This window comes from Podarcis pityusensis (genome assembly GCF_964106645.2).
Source record: "Podarcis pityusensis genome assembly, chromosome: 15".
Lineage (NCBI taxonomy): Eukaryota > Metazoa > Chordata > Lepidosauria > Squamata > Lacertidae > Podarcis > Podarcis pityusensis.
This window is the reverse complement of record NC_138040.1, coordinates 23292592-23316378: the sequence shown is the minus strand read 5'-3', so window position 1 is coordinate 23316378 and position 23787 is coordinate 23292592. Positions and strand designations below refer to the sequence as shown.

General features: G+C 45.7%; 2 protein-coding genes across 5 annotated transcripts in view; one reads left to right on the top strand and one right to left on the bottom strand.

Annotated features, from left to right (window-relative positions):
* Nucleotides 1-23787, top strand: part of GRIK4 (glutamate ionotropic receptor kainate type subunit 4) — a 469347-nt gene that overhangs the window by 196045 nt on the left and 249515 nt on the right. The gene's annotated exons all lie outside the window — the stretch shown is intronic.
* On the bottom strand, nucleotides 8030-9886 carry LOC308464434 (tigger transposable element-derived protein 1-like; the record flags this gene model as incomplete). Its single annotated transcript, XM_080983769.1, has 2 exons — nucleotides 9882-9886; nucleotides 8030-9756 (listed from the first exon to the last, which is right to left on the bottom strand). Exon 2 carries the CDS (start codon nucleotides 9737-9739, stop codon nucleotides 8030-8032), a length of 1710 nt encoding a protein of 569 aa, XP_080839895.1. The 5' UTR covers nucleotides 9740-9756; nucleotides 9882-9886.

Below are 23787 nucleotides of genomic sequence, written 5' to 3'. Positions count from 1 at the left end.
TCTGGCTGTCCATCTAAAGTTAAGGTAAAGGGACCCCTGACCATTAGGTCCAGTCGTGACCAACTCTGGGGTTGCGGCGCTCATCTCGCTTTATTGGCCAAGGGAGCCGGTGTACAGCTTCCAGGTCATGTGGCCAGCATGACTAAGCCGCTTCCGGCGCACCAGAGCAGTGCACGGAAATGCCGTTTACCTTCCCGCCGGAGGGATACCTATTTATCTACTTGTACTTTGACATGCTTTTGAACTGCTAGGTTGGCAGGAACTGGGACCGAGCAACGGGAGCTCACCCCATCGCGGGGATTCGAACTACCGACCTTCTGATCGGCAAGTCCTAGGCTCTGTGGTTTAACCCACAGCACCACCCGCATCCCTCATCTAAAGTTACCATGTGTCTAAACTTACAGTCTCATACTCCTGACATATTCCATAAGATGTGCTGATAGCCACTAACTGAAATACATAGCTTTTGAAATGAATTTTGCAAATGAATAGAGAACAGATTTAGCTGTAGTTGTTAGATGAAAGCTCTGGCGCTGTTAAATGGAGCTTCCATGTTCAGGAGTCTGTTCAGGAGTTGTTTGGGGTGAACATCAGGGAATGGTCCACAGCCTTTATTCATTAGCACCCCAGTGACATTTGGTGGTTGTTACTTGGAAAAAAAGAAAGCATTGACAAACTGGAGAAGAGCCTGTTCTTATTTTATTTGATTGCTCATCAATTGTCACTTCTCACTTAAATTCGTTGATTCTTTCAGAAATTCCTATGTGATCCTTCTGATCTTCAGAGAACATCTTATATAAACCAGCAATCACAAAACATGTATTTGAAAATGCAATGAACCTGGCACCCACAGATGATGGTGATTTTTTCCTCTGTACAGAAAGTTACTGGGGAAGAATGGTAGAGCACCTGCTCTGTGTGCAGAGGGGCCGAGGTTCAGTCCTTGGAATCTCAAGACAGGGCTGGGAAAAGCTCTTCTTTGAAGCTCTGGTGAGCCACTGCAAATTAATGTGAAGGACACTGAGCTAGATGAACCAAGGGCCTGACTTTAATAAGGTAGCTTCCGATGCTTGACTTTTGGGAAGAGCTGTAGGTAAGAATGGACAGATCTGTCAATTTATTTATTTTTTCAGTTTTTCCAACATGAAGTTCAGTTCTTTGTATTTACAGTTTTGTTTTGTTTTGTTTTAAAAGTCCTTGTGAAAATTCACCAGCGTCTCACTGTGAATTTTTGATAAATATTCCCATAAGCAATTTCTCTTAATGTAATGAATTTGTAAACCTTATTTTTCAACAATGTGTGCATTTTTATGCACACTTTACTACAGTGTTTGCTGCTGCTTTTTAACTTGGCTGGAGAACTGCATTGCAAAATTCGGAGAAGTGCGAATTTTGAAGTATTTCCCTCCTTGCAGTTTGCATAAATGTGAATTTAGGTAAGTTTGCCTTGAAATGCAAACTGGATCGTATTTCTCTCTCACCCCTAGCCCATAGCTCAGTCATAGAGCAAGCACAGGTTCTGCATGCAAGGGTATCAAGGCTCAGTTTCTGGGATCCTAGCGGGGCTGGGTATGTCTTCTGTTTGAATGCATGGGTGGTACATTGCTAGCTAGTTTATGCAGTCTCTGTCTTGATGGACCAATTGTGTGAGGTTGATTCTTGTGTTATGCTTCATTGTGTTTTAAATCTAGTTTGAGATATTTAGTTGTGTTTTATGAGGTGTTCTACTTGATGGATTGGCGTGATCTGTTCCACAAATTGGAAATAAAACATATCGAGAAATGTAGAAATGTTTCTGTTTCACATGCGAAAATAGACCCTCTTGTAAACAACCCATCCGCTGCCAAGAAGCTATTATAATGATATTTGTTTTCCATTAATGCAACACATTTTATTTTTGCTGCTCCCTTCCAACCGCCCACATAACCCTTTCTAGGGCTAGATCCTGTGTTCTTTCCGCACACAACGAAGTGACTGATCTCTCTGCAAACTGGTTTCTCCTGTTCCTGCTGCTTAGAGTGATTTATAATCACCAGCAAGCTACCTGCCGAGGCAGGGGATGCTGTGGGCTGCAGATGTTACTGCTTCTTGGCAAGCTTCTTCTGGCATCAAGTCTGGATGGGAGCTACCTGGGAGAAACTTAATTTTGCAGCCACAGGATCGCCTTGCTTTTCCCCACCTCTGTGATCTCCTTGCAAATTTGTTTATGTGAACCACCATCTGCAGCCTGTCACTGCTGTCTTTCCCCCCACCCCTTCTCTCCCCCAAAAGAGGCAATGAAAGATGATGGTGTGGTCTTGTCTTCCTACCCTGCATGTGCATCTTGTCTTTTGTGTCTAGGTGTGATGCTGTGCAATTGTGATTGCTGCAGAGATTGAAACAGGACTAAGTTGGTGGCTTAGGGAAGGAAGACCAGCGTGGTTTTATCTGGTATAACCCTGGATTTCAACTCATGCCAACTTCTGTGAAGGTTACCAGCTCTTCAGGATTATTCTAGTAGCTAGGAATTATTATTATTATTATTATTATTATTATTATTATTATTATTTAGTTGTTTTCTTTACAAAAGTAATTCAAAGCCAACTTACAGCAATAAATAAATAACACACATGTTAAAAGCAACAGAAAATGAGACAGGTGGAAAAAATCTAAAAAGAAAGTCTTATTCAGCAGCCTCACCTAATAAAATTTAATCACCATCCTCACCTGATAAATGTGAACCATGCAGGTGCAAAAAGGGGGCCTCAAGTTGAAAAAATGCTTCATTATTAATCACAAAATAGAGTAAAAGAATCAGAGTGGGGGTGCTTGCCTCACAATGAAAAACAAGTAATATGTGTAGGTAAAATTTACATTACGAGCTCATTATATGGAAGTCTTGTCAACCTGCCTAATAAGAAACCAAAAATGATAACCCAAGAAATCTCCCGGTCTTTAATTCCTAATTCCCTTTTCTTTTCTTGGTCATCAACATTTTATTGTTGATAATAAAAGGGAGAAAATTATGTCAGAACATAATACAAGTGCAATTTCCAGGGCTCACTTCTGATGAAAGAACTTTCAGCTGACTAATTACCATGCATGGGCCAAATGGAACATTTCTGCTCTGCGATAGTTTGTGATTCCAGCATTTCATTGATTTCCCTTTGGTTAAATTATGCTCAGAAATCTAGGTTTCTTTATGTCAGGATAGAGCAGGTTCTCTGCAGACGCACTGCTGTTTGTTTGTCTTAAAACAATGTAATTTTGCCATGAGAGCATTTAATCATTGGCACCATAGCTCTGGCCCATCTGCACTGTGCATTCAAAGCAGCATCATAGCACTTTAAACAGTCATGGTTTCTCCCAAAGCATCCTACGAACTGTAGACTGTTAAGAGTGCACTGAGAGCTGTTAGGATTCCCTATACGGAGCAACAATTCCCAGTGTGCCCTATATTCAATTTTGCCTAACAAGCATTTTCCCTCATACAATGCATGTACAGTGGTACCTCGGATTACACACACTTCAGGTTACATATGCTTCAGGTTACAGACTCCGCTAACCCAGAAATAGTGCTTCAGGTTAAGAACTTTGCTTCAGGATGAGAACGGAAATCATGCTCCAGTGGCGCGGCGGCAGCAGGAGACCCCATTAGCTAAAGTAGTGCTTCAGGTTAAGAACAGACCTCCAGAATGAATTAAGTACTTAACCAGAGGTACCACTGTATGATATTTTCACTAATATATGGATTTTTGTGTGATACGCTTTACCCTAGTCTGTGCATTTTCCTTCACATTACTTGGCATTGCAAATTTGGAGAATTTTGAAGAAGGGCTGTGTTTTGGTTTGCGTATTGTTTTGGAAGCTGTGGCTTAGGTAGGTTTGCTTTTGAATGCAAACTGAATCCAATTTCTTCCACAGCCCTCCCAGCAGCTCTTGACATTTGGCACCCTTCACCCTTCTCTCACCTTCTGTGTCCCCAGTCTAATCTTTCTTCTGTGAATTTCAGTTGCTTCTGGCTGGCATACCAAGCCCAACTCTTTCTCCTGGGGAATTTTTGAGCGCTGAGCCATTGAAGTTGCTGAATTACTTTCCCGTGCTTGGGTTAGTCTGTAGTAAGTAATGTAGAAATTTATTACAGTGCCAGGAACGCCTAACATTCTTGTCTATGCTTTGCTGAATCCAGACGTAACAGGCAATCCAGGTGTGGAACAACTTTATAGCATTTCTTTCTATTACGGCACCTGGCAGTCCGTCATTTGTGGTTAGCTAAACAGATGCAGCCCACACTGTGGTGAATTGAAAGCGACAGGCAGTGGAATTCTACAACCCATTTTTGCTTGATGCATTGGTGAGCAAGAGGTTTCTCGTAGGACGTCTTCCCAGAACCAACAATGGCTTGCAGAATCTACACAAAAACAACTCAAAAACAAGATTCTCTCCCCAGTGTGAAGCAAGCCGATTGGGCACCTGGGGTGGCACACGTGCCCTGCACCCAGAGACAGGGCCAGCCGCCAGGCGAGCCAGGACAGGATGGTCTGTGGGGCCTCTGAGGAGTCTGCCTGCCTCCTCCCACTCCGCCACCCTACAGCTGGGGGGGAGGCAGTGGGCAGACCATTTGGGGCAGCGCGGAGCCTGCAGGCGCCCAAGCCACCGCATCACTCCCAGGAGAGTTGCATGGCTCAAGCACACTGCAAGCCCCACGGTGAGTGCTGCCCAGCTTTTTGTTACCCCCCCCTTAGTGGTGACACCTAGGGCGGCCCACCCCCACTGCACTCCCTTCCTCTGCCCCTGTGTTCCCCCCTCCCAAAAGCAAGCTGGTGTTATTAGCAAGAGAGAAAAAATCCAGTCTTTGCAACTAGGATTCTATTGGGCATCTCTCCACTCACCCCAAAAGCAGCTAAGACTTTGCAAGTGTGCTTAGCAAATGCTTGCAGAGGTTCATGGCTTTGCATATCTTCCATCTGAACATATGCAAATTGCCTGCCTGTGTCACTCAGGGCAGTTCTGTGTTTCCCCTGATCCCAACAGAACTAGCAACACGACTGTTCATACCCCCCTGGCCCAAGTGTCCTGTAACTCTCCCCTTCCTTCCTCCTTCTCCTTCTGGAATCATCCCTGACCATATATGAATTAACCATTGTTGAATCTGGGTGGTGATTCTGAGCTCATCCAACATGGTTTATGTATCAGGGATGGGGAACATGTGGCCTTTCAGCTGTTGCTGGACTACACTCCCATCATCCCTGATGGTTAGCCCTGTTGACTGGGTCTGATGGGAGTTGTAGTCCAGCAACATCTGGAGAGCCATAGCACCCGCACCCTTGGTTTAGTTATTTATTTGATTTATGTATTCCATCCTTCCTCCAATTAAGTTAGGGTGGTGTATTTGGTCGTCTTCTTACTCCCCCTCTCCCATAAGCTGAAAGAAAGTGACAGGTCCAAGTTCAGCCTATAAACTTCTATAGCTTTCATCCTGGCTTTATCAGTGCCTAGTTGCACACCCTAACAACTAACCACACTGTCGCTCTTCTAGGTGTTGAATCCTAAGGTATGGTGGGTGTAACATCTTTCCTGTTAAAAATACAAGAAACACTTGGGGTGTTCCAGTCACCCCAAATGATGGCTGTTTACTATGCAGATAATCCATTTATCCAAAACAGGTCTCTGATCATTGGGGCCCTTTTTGCTTCTGATAATTACCCCTGATCTCATACTTTCTCCTTCGTTGTTTTAAACAAAGCCATTGCTGAAGGGAATTAAGGGGAGGCTGTGGTGGAAGAAATATGAAAAGTCCTTTGTATTTCCCTAGTTCTGCCTAAGCTGAACTGTATAAATTGGTGCATCTCCCTTCCTAAAACTGCCTAGTTTTTTGGCCAAGATGTTCAAATCACAGACAAAACGAGAGACTACATTTTAGATTCATTGAGCAAAAGGGCAGTCGGTGCAAAGCAAACTCAGGCAGACCCATACTTCCAGTTATTTCCTCCTCTGATTTCAGCAGCAAGCAAATGGGCGATGCTCTCAGCGTCTGCTAGAGATCGGATGCACTCCAGTGGGTCCAAATAACCCTTGGAACCATTTGCAAAGACACCAGTACACTCCTGATATTTGGGATATTTATAGAGTGGTTTGTGACGAGTCACCTCCTCTTCACCCCATTGTCAAGTAATATTGAGTCTGTAGTCAAAGTGAGAACAAAGATATATTGCAGGCACGTTTGTTCCTTAGCCACCGTGATTTGCTTTACAAAGGGCAATAAAAACTGAAGGCAGGAGAATAAAGCTACTTAGATCTATGCTGGCCGACCAAGTGCATAGAACTGACAGAATGGATGGAGTCATTACCAGCTCTTTTGTAAATACAGCCGTTATTAAATTATAAATATATCGCCTCTCATTTGCTCAGCGGGACAAGCAGTGATGCCTTGGCCACTCACATTGCCTTTCCCTCCTTTGTAGTCTGTAGAGTTGTTGGCCTGTATCAGGAACATAAGAAGAGCCTGCTGGATCTGTCCAACGGCCCATCAGCTGCATAGCTCAGTTGGTTAGAGTCTGGTGCTGGTAACACCAAGGTTGCAGGTTCGATCCCCGTCTAGGACAGCTGCATATGCAGGAAGTTGGATTGGATGATCCTCAGGGTCCCTTCTAACTCTGCAATTCTATGATTCTATCTAATCCAACATCCTGCTCTCGCAGCCACCTACCAGTTGCCTGTGGGAAACCCACAAGCAGGACCTGAGAACAAGAGCAGTCTCCCTTTCTGTGGTTTCCAACAAACTGGTATTCAGAAGCATATTGCCTCCAGCCATGGAGGCAGAGCATAGCCATCACAGCTATTAGCCACTGACAGCCTTCTCCTCCATGAATTTTGTCTAATCTTCTTTGAAAGCCTTTTGACATTTATGGCCACCAGTAACACCTCATGTCTTTTCCTTGTATTTTCACTGGTGCTAACCATGGTTGATACTAACAAAGATGCATGCTGAATTAGAATTCGAAACTTAGGTAGTGTTGAATATCCCGGATATATCTGGGTTTCGTCTATTATGAGCAGGTGACAGCAAAGGTTGCAAGGTTCTTAGCTGGGGCAATCGGAATAATATCTACTGCTTGACTATTGATTCAAAACCCTAAAATGTATTTTATATAATTGACTTTTTATTTCTATTCTTTGTATATTGTACTGTTGCTTTATTGCTAGGGCCAATGGCTGATGCAAATAAAAATTCATTCATTTGTCTATTGAAAATGGGCATAATTTTTCAAAAAATGGGGGTGGGGGGAATTCCAAATCCCCTTCCTAAGACAAAGTATTTACATATTAGCATGAACCTGCAGCCTGTGTATAGATTGGAACATATGGATCTTATAGGTAAAGGTAAAGGGACCCCTGACCATTAGGTCCAGTCGTGACCGACTCTGGGGTTGCGGCACTCATCTTGCTTTATTGGCCGAGGGAGCCGGCATACAGCTTCCAGGTCATGTGGCCAGCATGACTAAGCCCCTTCTGGTGAACCAGAGCAGTGCACAGAAATGCCGTTTACCTTCCCACCGGAGCGGTACCTATTTATCTACTTGCACTTTGAAGTGCTTTCGAACTGCTAGGTTGGCAGGAGCTGGGACCGAGCAATGGGAGCTCACCCCGTCGAGGGGATTCGAACCACCGACCTTCTGATCGGCAAGTCCTAGGCTCTGTGGTTTAACCTACAGCGCCACCTGCGTCCCCGTGGATCTTATACCTGGTGTGTAAATAGCAGGTACAGTGGTGCCTCGCAAGACGAAATTAATTCGTTCCGCGAGTTTTTTCATCTAGCGAATTTTTCGTCTTGCGAAGCACGGTTTCCCATAGGAATGCATTGAAATTCAATTAATGCGTTCCTATGGTCAAAAAAAGTCCAATCAAAGCCAAATTTGGTACAACAAGAGTTTATTAACTGCTCTTTAAAGTCACACATACTTTAAAGAGCATATCAAAAATTGAAGGAACAATAAATTAAGTTTCTAAACATGACAGGAAAAACATTTAAAAATCAAAAAAGGGTACATTACATTTTCGAAGACTCTGGGGGACCACTCGAAGAAGGTTCCTCTTCCACTCTTTGCTTCTTGCTGAGGAACCTGTCCATGGTCTGCTGCTTCATCCGCCTTTTCAGCAGCTCCCTGAGAGGCGACATGACCGTCGTATCAAAAATGTTCGCTTGGTCATGTGCCACGTGCTTGTCAGGGTGGTGCCGCTCTGCAAAAGCCTGCACCTCATTCCACTTCTGGCAAATGTCCCTCAGTTCTTTGGAGGACAGCCGTTCCTCAGTTGCTTCCTCCTCTTCCAGCGAGGCCTGCTCCTGCACAACCTCTGACTGCAGTTCAACCAGCTCCTGGGTGGTCAGCTCGTGGTCGTGCTCCTCCACCAGCTCGCAGACGTCCTCCTCTGTGACCTCCAGGCCCATGGTCCTCCCCAAGGCAACAATGTCCTGCACCACTGTCGACTCTGGTGCATCAGAGTCACTTGGTGCCACACAGTCCGGCCACAGGCTGCGCCAAGCGCAATTCAAATTCCTCTGGCTGATCCCCTTCCAGGCCGTGGTGATCATCTTCAAGCAGGTGACGATGTCGAAGTGGTCCTTCCAGAATTCCCGCAGGGTGATGGTGGTGCAATCAGTCACCTCGAAGCATCGCCTGAAAAGCTCCTTGGTGTAGAGTTTCTTGAAATTGGCGATGACCTGCTGATCCATCGGCTGGAGCAGTGGCGTGGTGTTAGGCGGCAGGAACATGATGTTGATGAAGCTGAACTCCTCCAACAAGTCCACCTCAAGGCCTTTAGGATGAGCAGGAGCATTGTCCATCAGAAGCAAAGCCTTCAGCGGCAGGTCGTTGTCCAGCAGGTACTGTTTGACAGCAGGGCCAAAGGCAAGATTGACCCAGTCCACAAACAGCACACGTGTGACCCAAGCCTTGCTGTTGGATCGCCACATGACACTCAGCCGCTCCTTGTCGACCTTGTGTTTCTTGAAGGCCCGTGGGTTCTCCGAGTGGTACACCAGCAGGGGCTTGATCTTCAGGTCGCCGCTTGCGTTGGCACAGAAGAGCAGGGTCAGACGGTCCTTCGTGGGCTTGTGGCCAGGCAACTTGGCCTCCTCCTGAGTGATGAAAGTCCTTTTGGGCATCCTCTTCCAAAACAGCCCGGTCTCGTCGCAGTTGAAGACCTGCTGTGGAACGTAGCCCTCCGTCTTCACAACCTCCAGGAACTCCAAGGCAAAGTCTTCAGCCGCAGGAACATCAGAACTGGCAGCCTCTCCATGCCTGACCACGCTGTGGATTCCGGATCTTGCCTTGAACCGGTCAAACCAGCCTCTGCTTGCCTTGAAGACTTCTGGCTCGGCCGAGGTTCCTGGCTGTTCCCGGATGAGGTCTGCGTGCAAGGCCTTGGCCTTCTCACAAATCACGGCCTCAGTCACTGTGTCCCCTGCACGCTGCTTCTCTTCTATCCAGATGAGGAGCAACTTCTCGACCTCCTCCAGAACAGCTGGGCGGTTCTTCACGATCCTGGTGACTCCCTTGGCTGCATCAGTCGCAAGGATCTTCTCCCTCATCTTCAGGATGGTCCCGATGGTCGATGGGTTCCTGCCGTACTCCCTGGCGAGGTCCGTCACACGCATTCCACCGTCGTGCTTCCGGATGATCTCCTTCTTCATCTCCAGCGTCACCTTCTCCTTCTTCCTCTCGCCGGCCTCCGCAGCAGCAGCCTTCTTGGGTCCCATGGCAGCACAGCTGTTACCTTTGTAAACTCAGAAAAAGAAAAAAAAATATCAGCAATTCAAACCCACAACCAAGTCCTTGAATTCCAAACACCCAACCCAAAATCCAAAACCCCCCAAAAAAAGTTTTAAAAGTTTAACTTACGAAATGGCTGCAAATCACCAAAGTCTTCAAAATCCTCAAATGGCTGCAAAAGAAGTTTTGGGAAAGCTTTAAAAATCACCAAAGTCTTCAAAAACCTCAACTGTTCCCCCAGCCCCTCCCCAACTGTTGCAAACCCCTCCCCAACTGTTGCAAACCCCTCCCCAACTGTTGCAAACCCCTCCCCAACTGTTGCAAACCCCTCCTCAACTGTTCCCCCAGCCACCCAGCACACAGAAATTCAAAACCCAGAAAATTTTTCAAAAAAAACAACATGGCCCAATGGTTACAGAAAACCATAAAAATTCAAAAAAAAGCACACAAGCTCCCAGATTCCTGCAAACCCCTCCTCAACTGTTCCCCCAGCCACCCAGCACACAGAAATTCAAAACCCAGAAAATTTTCCAAAAAAAACAACATGGCCCAATGGTTACAGAAAACCATAAAAATTCAAAAAAAAGCACACAAGCTCCCAGATTCCTGCAAACCCCTCCTCAACTGTTCCCCCAGCCACCCAGCACACAGAAATTCAAAACCCAGAAATTTTTTTCAAAAAAAAACAACATGGCCCAATGGTCACAAAAAATCATAAAAATTCAAAAAAAAACCACACAAGCTCCCAGATTCTTGCAAACACCTCCCCAGCTGTTCCCCCATCCACCCAGCACACAGAAATTTAAAACCCAGAAATTTTTTTCAAAAAACAACAACATGGCCCAATGGTCACAAAAAATCATAAAAATTCAAAAAAAAACCACACAAGCTCCCAGATTCCTGCAAACACCTCCCCAGCTGTTCCCCCATCCACCCAGCACACAGAAATTTAAAACCCAGAATTTTTTTTCAAAAAAAAACAACATGGCCCAATGGTCACAAAAAATCATAAAAATTCAAAAAAAAACCACACAAGCTCCCAGATTCTTGCAAACCCCTCCCCAGCTGTTCCCCCATCCACCCAGCACACAGAAATTCAAAAATTCAAAGCCAGATTTTTTTTTAAAAAAAATAAACATGGCCCAATGGTCACAGAAAATCATAAAAATGCAGAAAAAAACCACACAAGCTCCCAGATTCTTGCAAACCTCTCCCCAACACCAAGTCCTTGAATTCTAAACACCCCAACCCAAAATCCAAAAAACCCCAAAAAAGTTTTAAAAGTTTAACTTACCAAACAGCTGCAGAAGAAGTTTTGGAAAAGCTTCAAAAATCCAGCAAACTCTTTAAAAAGCTCAGAAAGGCCACCACACCGCGTGCAATGTGTTGCTCCTCGAGGTCAAGTCGCAACTGCACCTCTTCCAGCAATGCACCCTGGGTTTTAACGGTTTTACGAAAAAGGAAACAAACTTGCAAGACGTTTTCGTCTTGCGAAGCAAGCCCATAGGGACATTCGTCTTGCGAAGCAACTCGAAAACGAAAAAACCTTTCGTCTTGCGAGTTTTTCGTCTTGTGAGGCGTTCGTCTTGCGGGGCACCACTGTATACACAGGGAAGCAGCAACGGACTGCAAGCTTGTGAGTACTCTCTTTCACACACACATATCATGGGTGCCTGCAGCAGTTCATGTCCACGTAGGGGAAATGATTATGATAGTTGTAGCGAAATGATACCCTTCACTTCCTTTAGAGAGCTCCAAGCAGTTTGTGCTGCCTTTCATCCAGGCAACAAGATTCGCACCTGCTTAGCTGCACACAGGGGTGCTGGCTATAGGGGGCAGAAGGTGCTTCAGCCCCCTCCATATTTCGAAGCAGAGGGCTGAACCACACAATATTGAGGGGGCTGCTATCCCCTGCCGTGCCAGGTGAGTGCCAGTGCTCCAATTGTGGGCGGGAGGCACAGAGGGCAATTTTTGCCCACCACGATCACCAGAGCACCTTCCGGAAAAGCACTCTAGCAATCCTTAAAGGGACACCAGTGTCCCGGCAGGCATGGTCTGACAGGGAGGGGGGCACTCAGCATGCCTGGCTGCACAGGACTATAGGAATTGCTCTTCCTGGTTGTTCACTGAGCATGCTGGCTCCAATGCATCCTGTCTCTACAGTCTCAGGGCTCTCATATCCCATATCACTCTGACGCGAGCGTATGGTGACGGAGACCCCTTCTGCGCCTTGTGTAATTGTGCGGAGCCTGTAAAAACCAAGCCTTTTAAAGGTCAGACATTTCAGATTGGATTTTGTTACATGTGGAAAGGCCAAACTCACCTTTTGCTTTTCCCTCCGAGAGGGCACAGCACAAAGAAGTAGGGGCAGCAATATAGCTCAGAGCTGAAACCCTTTCACTGCTCCACAGAGTCGTCATCCCCCCCCCACTCAAAATTTATATACATCTACCACCGATACCTCCACTTTTTCCTGTCAGGTGCCAGCAGCACTTCGTGACAAATAAATGTTTTGCTCGCAACTCAAGGGAAGTGGCACCTGAGCAGATGTGCTTGGCTCGAAGGGACAATCAATTTATTTAGCCATCCATTTTCAGCTTCTGATTCTCCCCACTCCCTGTGAACTTTTTCTCTCCCTCCCCTCTCCACCCCCCCAACCACCACAGCCTAATAGCTGTTTACTTCCCACTGGGGGCATACATTCTCTTCTGATTAAGTGTCATTTAGCTGTTGGCCTGCTTGCTCATTTGATTTTTATAGACTCTTCTACCCAGGAACAGATTGAGAGAGGAGAGCCGGAAAGAGGGAGGGTGATGGAAGGAGGGTGGAACGAGCAAGAGGAACGGCGACCTTCTGATTAGAATGGATTTTAATGAAGTTTTCAGATAAGGTATATCCATTCAGAGTAATGGTGATGGGGCACTGGGTCCTTAATCTGCATTGTGTCTGCTCATTCCAGAAGACGAAGAAATTGATGTAAGATGGTCTAAAGGTCAGGTGAAGGGAGGACTTGACATCTGTCACACTGGCAAGCCATAGCTCATAAGTTTTGACCTCTCTTGCCAAAGGATATTCGGGTTGCTGAGATGGGAAGGACCTTTGCCCAAGACCTTGGAAAGACCATGCTAGCTGACACAGGCACTACTGGACTTAAGTGGACCAATGGTCTAATTAAGTATAAGTTAGACTTTTATACCTTAAACCAATATAAGGGGAGTTGGTTGAAAATGAGACGTGAGAGAATCCATTTGGTAGGGGAAATAATTACTGGCTGGGATTGCCTTTAGAATGCATATAAGCCCTCTCCAATAATAATAATAATAATAATAATAATAATAATAATAATATTTATTTATATCCCGTCCTCCCCAGCCGAAGCCAGGCTCAGAGTGGCTAACAACAGTAAAAGTAACACAGTTCACATAAAATCACAATCAATTAATTGAAATACATTCTAAAATCAATTCATTCTAAAATCAATTTAGAATCAAATTAATACATTCTAAAATCAATTCATTCTAAAATCAATTCAGAATCAAATTAATAGCAACCATTTGGGCTAGAGTTCTATGAGGATTGCCAAAGGAGGGGGTCAGACTGTGCCCTGGCCAAAGGCCTGGTGGAACAGCTCTGTCTTGCAGACCCTGTGGAAAGATATCAAGTCCTGCAGGGCCCTAGTCTCTTGTGACAGAGCGTTCCACCAGATTGGGGCCACAGCCGAAAAAGCCCTGGCTCTGGTTGAGGCCAGCCTAACCTCCCTGTGGCCCGGGACCTCCAAGATGTTTTTGTTTGGAGCTGCAATGGCTGTCGGTTCAATTCAGGGTGCTTGCTTTGGTGTTTAAAGTCTTCAGCCTGGATAGCTCCGTTGGTTAGAGCGTGGCACTGATAATGCCAAGGTTGCAAGTTCAATCCCCATATGGGACAGCTGCGTATTCCTGCATTGCAGGGGCTTGGACTAGATGATCCTCAGGGTCCCTTCCAACTCTATAGCTCTTTGATTCTTTGACTTGAGCCCCCAATACCTGAGCAGCTGCCTCCTTCCCTACCGACCCTCCTGGGTGTTAAATCCACTGCCCTCAGAAGTTTGAGGTGGTGATGGCCTGGGAGAAGGCATTCCCTGTGACAAGGATATGTCTGGCTTCTTCCCTATACAGCTTTTGGTGAATGCTGAAGATGCATGTATTTACCCTGGTCTTTGACACATGAGATGTGTGTTTTCAATGGCCACCCTATGCATGGGATTGTAATCCGTTTCATCTGTGTTGATCATCCAGAAAGGAATAGATTATAATAAGAGATTTATAAAATAAAGACTGGTGTTGAGAGATTATCTGTCTATCCATCCATCCATCCATCCATCCATCCATCCATCCATCTATCAATCTGTAATCTGATGATACTAGAACTCCTTTCACAGAACTGACTGGCAACAGGTTCGAGACCAAAAGAAAGTTTTGCTTCTTTAAATGCATGCTAACAGGTCACAAGAATTGGTGATGGTTCCTTTGGCTTAGATTGGTGGTTCCCAAGCTGTGGTCTGCAAGCTTTATTCAGGAGGTCTGTGACATGTCGGGGGGGGGGGGTTGTAGTTGAAGATGGTAAATGGCACACCCATTGCATGAAATTGTCACATTGACTTTAAGTTGTATTTTCATTGCTTCTTTTATTTCTTCTTTTGTATTTTATTGTATTGCAATTTGGGATTCTACGGAATTGGAATTGTAATGCAATAGAATACAATATCGAAGAAATAAAAGAAGCAACACGAATACAATTAAAAATCATGCTGCATATAACACAGCACATTACAGTTGCTACAAGAGGCAGAAAAATCAATTAAGTGCTCCACCAAGACCCTTAGGAATTTTCAAGTGGTCCTGTGGGTGAGGGGAATGTGGGAACCGTTGGCTTTAGATGGGGTTTTTATATACAGGATCTGACATATTCAGAGACAAGAGAGGTCTGTCAACAGCTATTAAGTATGACAGCTAAATGCATCTTCCCTCTTCAGAAAGAGAATGCTTCTTGTTACTAGATACCAGGGACAAACATTAGGGGTTGTCTAGCTCTCCTTGCTTCACTCATGAGTTTTTGAGGAACATCTGGATGATCAATGCTGAACTTGATGGACCCTGATCTGATCAGCATGCACAATTGTTATGCTAGTCTGTCATGAAAACTGCACAAGTTTGTTGCGAGGTGTGCATTCATTGGGAAGTAGGGTTGGGGGTTAAATGAGTGTATGCTCAGGGGGGAAAAACTATTTCTGAGTACAGCCTATACAAAAATAACCTGGTGATCTCCAGAGCCATTTAGGTTTTCTTCCCAAGGAGGTTGAGAGTCTTTGCTTTTGCTCAGATGCTTTTTAAGTGGGACTCATGCTGGAACCTCTTTATACTTTCCCGTACATTAGCCTCAGCATCATAGATATTTGTGTGGCTCTCTGGTTTGAATTAGACACACGCACACACACACACCCTTAACTGGAAAATTCAGCAGAGTCAGCAGCTACATTACCCCACCTTAGGTTCCTGCAGCCATATCCTTGACCTCAGGAAGCTGGGTGGGAATATAACGTAGCTCTGAGCCAACGTGCCACCCACCGGGGGAAACTGAATGATTTCCCATCATTTGGCAGCTGCTAATTAGCTGCAGCTGATGAGATAATTTATAAAAATTAAGAGCGATTTCCTTCGTGGTGATAATATCGCTTGGCAGTGAAGTTGCTTTTCGGAAAGGATAACTTGTCTCTGTCAGGCACTGGGGAAGAAAATATCTACATATGTATAAAAGCACACCAAGAGGGAAAGCTAAAAAAAACCCTTCTACCAGGCTTTTGTACCAGTGGAACCCCAGTAACAGAATTTGCTCCACAGGGAAGTTTGTCTAGTGCCTATGTTGCTGTTGGAATGTTTGGCACTCGCTGGTTTTATTCTCCAGGCATTTTAGATGAAATTAATTCCTTGGATATGAAAGAATAGGGAGGTATGTATTAAATGTTGTAACTGAGTCTTCCAATCTGCTGCCTCAATTGGTTTTGAAAGTTGTGAATCTGGAAAGCGTGTTTTGTTGTAACTGTGCATTTTACATCGTGTCCTTGTTACGCAGTTGTACTTTAGTGTAATTTCTTCTTGCAAACTGCCCAGAGGTATATTACGAATATGATTATGACTGTTGTTGTTGTTAAAAGAAAGAATGAACTGCCTTTCATTCTGAGGAGAAATACCAAGGTGGCTTACAAACAAATAAAAGCCAGCTTCAAGATAACAAGTATCAAGCCAGTTATAAAAAAAAACTATAGCTACCCGTAATTGCAATGGTAAATGGTGAAAAAACCAATTCATCACAAACATTAGAGCATCCATAATTAAAATGCAAATTAAACACGCCCATTAAAACAGCAGGACAGTTAGAACAACAATCAGAACTGGAGGTTCAAGTCAGGAAATTGTATGAGACGTGGTATATATAAGAAGAGCCTGCAGGATCAGGCCAGTAGCCCATCTTGTTCTGGTCAACCAGATGCCTCTTCTGGGAATCCCACAAGCAGAACCTGAGTGCAAGAGCGCTCTCCTCTCCTGTGGTTTCTAGCAACTGGTATGCCAAAGTATTACTGCCATATGAAAAGACCGTATGAAGGGTGGTATACAGGTACCTGATTGTTTTAAAAGAACTACATCTAATGCACAAGCTCCACTGGGTAAGCCTGGAGGTCCTTGGAAGCTTGGAAGATCAATAGAGATGGATGACTTCCCCTGAAAAGATACCCGGTCTATTTGACGGCCAGTCTCCCCCAAACAACATGCAGCTGCAGGTTGGTGTGTGTGTGTGTGTGTGTGTGTGTGAGTGCTGGATGTGTTTAGAGTTCTGTGTTCAGGTGTTCAGCACTCTATGCATCAGCACTGGTAACCAGCAACCTCTTCATGGGCAAGCATATTAGCAAGGCAGCTATGACAGTGGCTCGCCTCTCCAAAAGGGTATGGGAGAATGTGATCCTGATGACCAATACCAAGATGAAGGTCCACCAGACTTGCATGTTGAGTATGTTGTTTTATGGTAGTGAGATGTGGGCAAAGTTACAACTGCCAGGAGCGACACCTCAACATCTTCCACATGTACTGCATCAGGAAGATTTTGGACATCACATAGAATCATAAAATTGTAGAGTTGGAATGGACCAAGAGGGTCATCTAGTCCAATCACCTGCAATGCAGGAATCTGCTCTCCCAACCTGACATTCTCAGCAGGTTCGTTTTCCTTTCTCAGTGACGTCTATGCTGGTTTGGTCATGTCCATAGAATGGAAGATAGAAGGATCCCTAGGACATGCTCTATAAGGAGCTGAGCTTCAGGCACCAGGTCCATAGGGATACCATCTCTGAATTAAAAGATGTCTGCAGACATAACATGAAGGCTAGCAACATCAATCCCACTGTGTGGTCATCTGACCACAGTGCCTGGAGACAATCAGTCAGGTCATTTAGCCACACCAGTGGCCAGAGGGGGAATGGCTGCTGGGCAGAGTGCAGAAAGAAGAAATGCCATGGTACATCCATATCAGCACAACCATCTGCCCCAGCTGCAACAAAACATGTCTCTCCCATATTGGTCTCTACAGCCACAGCAGACGCAGTAACTTCACCCTTGAAGGCACACTCTTCCATTGTCTCCCGAGACAGATGCCAACCCAACCAAAGCGCAGGTTGAACTGAGTTCATAACTTTCCCCAACAACTTCTGCGGGACACAAATGTTGCCCTGGTGTAAGGGATCCCTGAGCACAGGAAGTGGAAAAATGCTATGTTGCATGAACGACAAGGGAAATAACTTTTATTTTTGAACCTCAGGATAGAAAGTGTGTGTTCTGTGAGGGTATCCCACAGGTAATATATCTGTGCATGGACAGTCAGGAGGGACTTCAGAAACCAGACTGAGGTGTGAAAGTCTGCCTGGAAGGTAGGCATTCATTAAGCTAAGGAATGCATCAGATGCAAGAAGTCTCCAATACTCCATCAGGTTTCTAATGATTTTGTCAGAGCATTAATCCCTGAGGGGAGTGAACTGCTGCATTCTGATCTCCGGCAAACAAATTGTGCTGCCGAAGAGACAGCCCAGTATGGAGTCAGGCACGACAGTGGAAAACAATCCATCAGCTTCTAAGTGGGACCTAGAGATGTCAGTCAAGAATTGCACGCCTCGACTCTGACGAGGAACTTTGTGCGCTGAGTGTATGGCGACAAGGAGCAGAGCTAGTGAGCCAAGATCTCCATGTATCTCTCTCTTTGTCATGATTTCCCTGCCATAGTTGTTGCAAACCACACCCGCCGTGTCCATTACAAGGCAGAGTTGTGGACCCAGGTACAGTGGAGCCAGCGGGGTGGGGGGGACGTGTGGAAGTAATGACAGACACAAGCTGGAGTTGGTTTAAATCAGGCCACAGCTTTATCCGTTACAGTGCAAACAGGTTTGGCATAGGCATGGGGCATGGATGCATGTGATCAGGCAGCCCACCTGCTGGTTGCTGAGCTGTCATTTGACAGCCAGTGTATGCGCCAGGGATGGACTGGACTTGGGAAGTCTTCACTCTGGTCTGCCTCTGGAGCCCCACCCCTAGGAGCTCTGCAATGATGCGGATTGGCTCCATGCTCCCAGTCCCTGCCACCCTATCCTACCCAGTATAGACAAAAAGCTCATGAAGCACTCACCACTGCATTGAAGAAAATAGAAGCTGGCCACTTCCCACCTGCAGCCAGCCACACCAGGCTGCAAAGTTCCTCCCAGTGAGCCAGGAACCAGGTTCCCACCAGGGACTTGGGGGCTATGGGGGGGGGAGAGATACCTGCCTTGCAAAGTCTTCAAGCCTCCCCAGTTGTTATGTCCAGAATCTCACTCCCCACACACACACACCCCAAAGAAAAAATGTTAAAGGGGTTCATGGGAATTCACATAGCCTTGGTTTTAATGCATAGAATGGTACATAGCACACAGGATTAAAAAGAAAAGAAAAGAAACACTGTATTTTCTACCATATCAGCTCAGGGTAGTTGCCACATCCTTGGCCCCCAAGGCTCAGGAGCTCCGCGTGCATTAATGCTTGTGGAGTTTGGAGAACAAGCACGCATAGATGGAGCTCATTTTGCCTGTCTTTTGCCCTCTTCCTCTGAACAGGAGTTTGAACTCTAAGCTACCCCATTCACTGCCTTAATAAATGATCACTTTCCTGGCCCCCTCATCGTTTTCCACCCCTGTTTCTCATCTGTTTGCGAGCACCTGCGGCTTTCTCCAGACACGCCAATCAAAAAAGCTGGCCGTGAAAGGCTGAAGCAGCCTAAGCGAAGGAGAAGTAGCATTAGCCGAAGACTTGCTCCTATGAAATCGGCTCTGTTCTTTTCCTTAGGAGATGGGAGAGACTTTCTTCTTTTGTTGGCATACCAACAAGCCCCGTTAACCCTTTCCCTTTGAATTTCAGAACTCTGCCCAGCTAACTCTTCTCCCACTCAAATTCAAATGTTTCCCCCTTTCTTTTTTAGAGACAGAAGAGCTCCCTCGCTAATGAGGATGCTCTGGCAAAGTCCCGCTTTGCTCCCCTAACATCCAACTTCACCTGGTAACCCATTTCCCGAAGATTCAGTTCATTTCTCGTCTTAATACCACCCTTAACCACTTTAAATAATTCTCTTGCCTCTTTTATGGGGACATTCCTCTCCTGCTTGTCCTACAGAGGGTGATCGTTTACCTCTACGCTTTTGTTTACTGCCCCCCAAGCTCTATGCATCACATCCCTTAAATTCTGCCGATAAATCGCATAATCTAATTCGTTCCATCATTTTTACTGCCCTCCCGTGGATCTCACCCATCAGCATACCTCTGTATTCAATGTCCTTAAAGAAATATGGGAGTGAGCAGAGTGCTTCACAAACTGCCCCTTCAGAAATGTTTGCCCCCATAATAAACACTCCTCAATGATTAGCAAACTAAGATTCCCTGCATTCTGTCACTGATGAAATATTTGCTTGGTCCCAAACATTTGCCATGGTTATATAAAGTAAGGGCTGCTTGTAAAACCAACATCCTCCTATTCTGGAGGCACGGACATAGTTTTGCCTTAAGCAACCTCCCTTGCACTGTGATACTGGTGGATTTCAAATGCCACCAGAGGTCAAGATAGGTCAGAGGAACCTGCAAAGGATGTCTCAGCTTCTGAAGGATCTGCTGGAGAAGGTGAAAACTCCAGCTTGCTGGGCAGCATTTGAGCTGGAACTCTGCATTCCTGTCAAGAAAAGTGTTGTTCAAAGTGGCGTCCTGAGTGCATCATGGGAAAGGCAGCCTTTTGTGATCTTAAAGGGATGATGGCTTCAGGGTTTTGCCTCTGGTGCCCCATGTGAATCTCAGCTAAAAGAAGTACGCTTTGTTGCTCAATTTCCCACACCAAGAGCTGTCACGAATAGAGGCTGGCTGTTGTTGTTGGTTTTTTTACTCTTATAAGCAATAGGCCAGGATGCCTATTGCAGTAAATAGACCCCCTCTAAAACAAAACAAAACAAAATATCTGTACCAAACAAGCCCAAATTCTCCAACAAGAAAATATGAATTTTGTAATATGCAGAAATTTACAAGTAACTTGACTTGACTTGCCCTCTTTCTCTATGAAGATGGATTGATTGTTAAACCACTTTGAGAACTGTAGCTCTGAGGTGGGGAATTAGGGGTCTCCTAACAGCTTTCAGCATCCTTAACAAACCACAGCTCCCAGGATTCTTTGGGTGAAGCCATCACTGTTTGAAGCGGTATCACAGAGCTTTAAATGTAGAGTGTGAATGTGGCCATGGTATCAGAGCCCTTAGTGTGGTTCTTTTCCACCTGTGTTTTCCCAAAATGGGGAAATTAATTTAGTAACCGCAGAAAAACTAGAAGCTGGCAAAGCATCTTTAGAGTGCTATCAGACATCTGGTTTCCTTTTTTTAAGCACCAGGACTCAACAGGCTGGTTCCGATTCTCCTTCTTTCCCTTCCACATTCCGAAAGCCCTTCACACTATCTGTCTGCATCCCCAGGTGATCCCCCACATCCCCTGTCATGGTGTGGCCTACTTTGGTGTTCCTGCTCTGAGTAACGAATACAGTTGCCATTTTCTTGATTCTAGTTTCTTTCTCTCCCTGTGAATCTCTGCCTAGCTTTTTGTTCGTTGGTTGGTTGGTTGGTTTTCTGCATACAGCAGTTCCTGGGAGGTGAAAATTTTCTTTACAGCATCATGCTTCTTTGAAAGTGGGACTTTCACTTGGCTCTCCCCAGGGCAGGACATCCACTCTGCACTCTCATTAGGAAGGCTTCAACAGCAAGGCCAAACATGGCAGCTTCTCAGATCGGAGGTCACTTGTGACAGAGATTCATGCATCATCCCCTTTCTGCAGGTCAAGAGAGCATGCCCTAAGCTCCAGCCATAGACATGCCAGGAGGAGACAACACAAGGCAGGGAAAGGCTAACAAGGATGTTGGTTGGGTTTGTTAGCAAATTTGTTCAAACAGCCCATAAGGCTGTAGCATGAAAATGGAGACTCCAGGGTTGCAGGTTGCAGGGTTGCCCCTCCTCCCTTTTGCAAATATTTTTTGACACTGCCTAAATCCATCATCCCTTTCCAGTCACTGCTTCAGTACTTAATTAGAAAATCCATTTGTTTATATGCTTACTTCGTTCTCACTCTCCATCGTCTTTGGTTGCTCACAGTGATAGTCTCAGGCCTCCTCAGCACTACACAGAACTGGCACATTACACACAGTCATGGCTTCCCCCAAAGAATCCCAGGAACTGTAGCTTGATAAGGGTGTTTCAAGTTGTTAGGGGACCCCTATTTCCTTGACAGGCCTCCTATTTCCTGAGGTCCATGGGAGAAGGGATTGACTGTTAAACCACTTTGGGAATTTCAGCACTGGGGGGGGGGGATAGGGGTCTCCTAACAACTTTCAGCACCCTTACCAAACTGCAGCTCCCATAATTCTTTGAGGGAACCCATAGCTGTTTAAGTGGCATAATAGTGTGTTATATGTGTGGTGCAGATGGGGCCTAGAATTCTATGTGCATAGAAAGTGTGCATTAGGAAGCACTCAGAATGGAATTTTGTTAAGGGTGCCCAGAGTTCTATTCCCCCTGCTGAGCTAATATCCCTAGAGTGGTTTAACGATCAATCCCTCTTCCTAGGGAACTCTGAGAATTGTAGTTCTGGGTGGGGAATAGGGGTATTCTAAAACTCTCATATTTCCCCAAAGAATCCTGGAAGTGTAGTTTGGTAGAGTATTGAAAGTTATTAGGAGTCCCCTGTTCCCCTCTCAGAGCTACCATTCCCAGAGTTCCCTAGGAAGAAGAACTGGCCATTAATCTGCATTGGGGTATGGTCTTGGTCTTGCCTCACCATTGTTGAGGAGAAAAGTGCTCTGTCAAGAACAACAGCAGGTGCTCATAGCTGGAGCTTTCACCGACCTCTTTCTGTATTCATTCCCCCTTTTAAGTTTGCTGCTGGGACTTTGGATGCAAATGACAATGCAGCTAACAAGATCAAATTGGCTATTAAAGGAAGAAAGTGGCTCTGGAGATGCTGAGGGCCAATTAACCTCAAGAGCAGGTCGTCTGACACCATCTCTCTGTGCAGCGAGGTGTGCATGAGGGTTTTCATGCGTCGGTGTTGAAAGGAGCGGAGAGGGCCCGTAGAGCATTTCGGGCGAACAGCCAGCTAAGCAGTTGCTGGTACATTTCTTTCTTTCTTTTTTGTTCCTGTTGCCGGATGCAGACTAGATTAATAACCTAGGCAATCATAGGCACAGGCCGATCAAATTGAGCAAGGCCACTGGTGAATTGTACTGAGCCACAATGAAAAGGTTGTGAGTTGGCACAGGATGCATTGGTACGTTGAGGTGAAGAGTTAAAGGACAGTGTGGGTGGGATCAACTTATCGTACCTATTTGGGGCTGTAGATTGCAGAGCAGGAACTGGAAGTTTGCTGAAGTTTAACACAAGAAGCTGACATAGTCAGACCTTTCATTTACCTAGACTAGTATTATCTACCTTAGTGGTTGCCAGTCTTTGGGGGCCATTGGGCACACCTGGAATTTTGACAAAGCGTCATTGGCTCTGGTCACACGATGGGGGTGTGGAGCACAATGTAAAATCACTGCCATGAGGGACTGTGGCATAACACAAAATAGCTGCTGCTAGGGCATGTGTGTCATGGGCCCCACATGGGATGTGGCATGGTGTGGCAGCCCCAGACAGAAGGGGAGAGGAGAAGTAGGATGAAGGAGAAGCAGATGAGAAGGTGGGCACTCGGAGATGGAGGAGGAAGCTTCTCCCTTTGTGACTCTAGATGCCAGAAAAGGAGAAGCAGATCTGTCGGCTCTTGCCACCACCACTCTGGCAGAGTGCAGAGCTTAATCAAGTGAGAGGAAGGACTCTGAGCATCAATATGGAGTTGAACAGAAGGCACCAGCAGAGGAGGTGGAGGCAGTGGGGCAGGACACAAAGTCCCTAAGTTCCAGGCAGCACCTTTGGAGGTGGGCTCAGACACATTCACCCAGAAGGAGTGCACATGCATGTGCATGGCAGAATCATAGGGGGGAAAGTCGCATTTGTGAGCTCACAGCATCTTGTTTTTAAAAGCTTGGCAGGAGGGATGGTGTCAACTATTGGAACGTCTTCTTGGCTTCTGTTTGGTTATGCATTTCTTCCCTTGCTCATGGACCTTGGAATCTTGACTTCTGGCCCTATGCTTGCTGTTGAGCCTGCACCACTGTTAGCCTGAAGAAAGATCTCTGCCTTACTTTCAAGTAAGAGTTGCTATTGTTGTGTTTTGTGAGGGGAACCTGGCAACATGGCATAATATTTTCAGTGTGGTGAGGCTGACTCAGTTCAAACAAGAACTGGAACAGCAAACAGTCCTGAGTGTATTGTGGGTTTGGGGAGGGGGGGATATTTACGGAGACTTTTCATGAGTGCCATAGAAAGTACTGGCAGGCTCACTGGCACCTGCAGGCGCCATACTGGCAACCT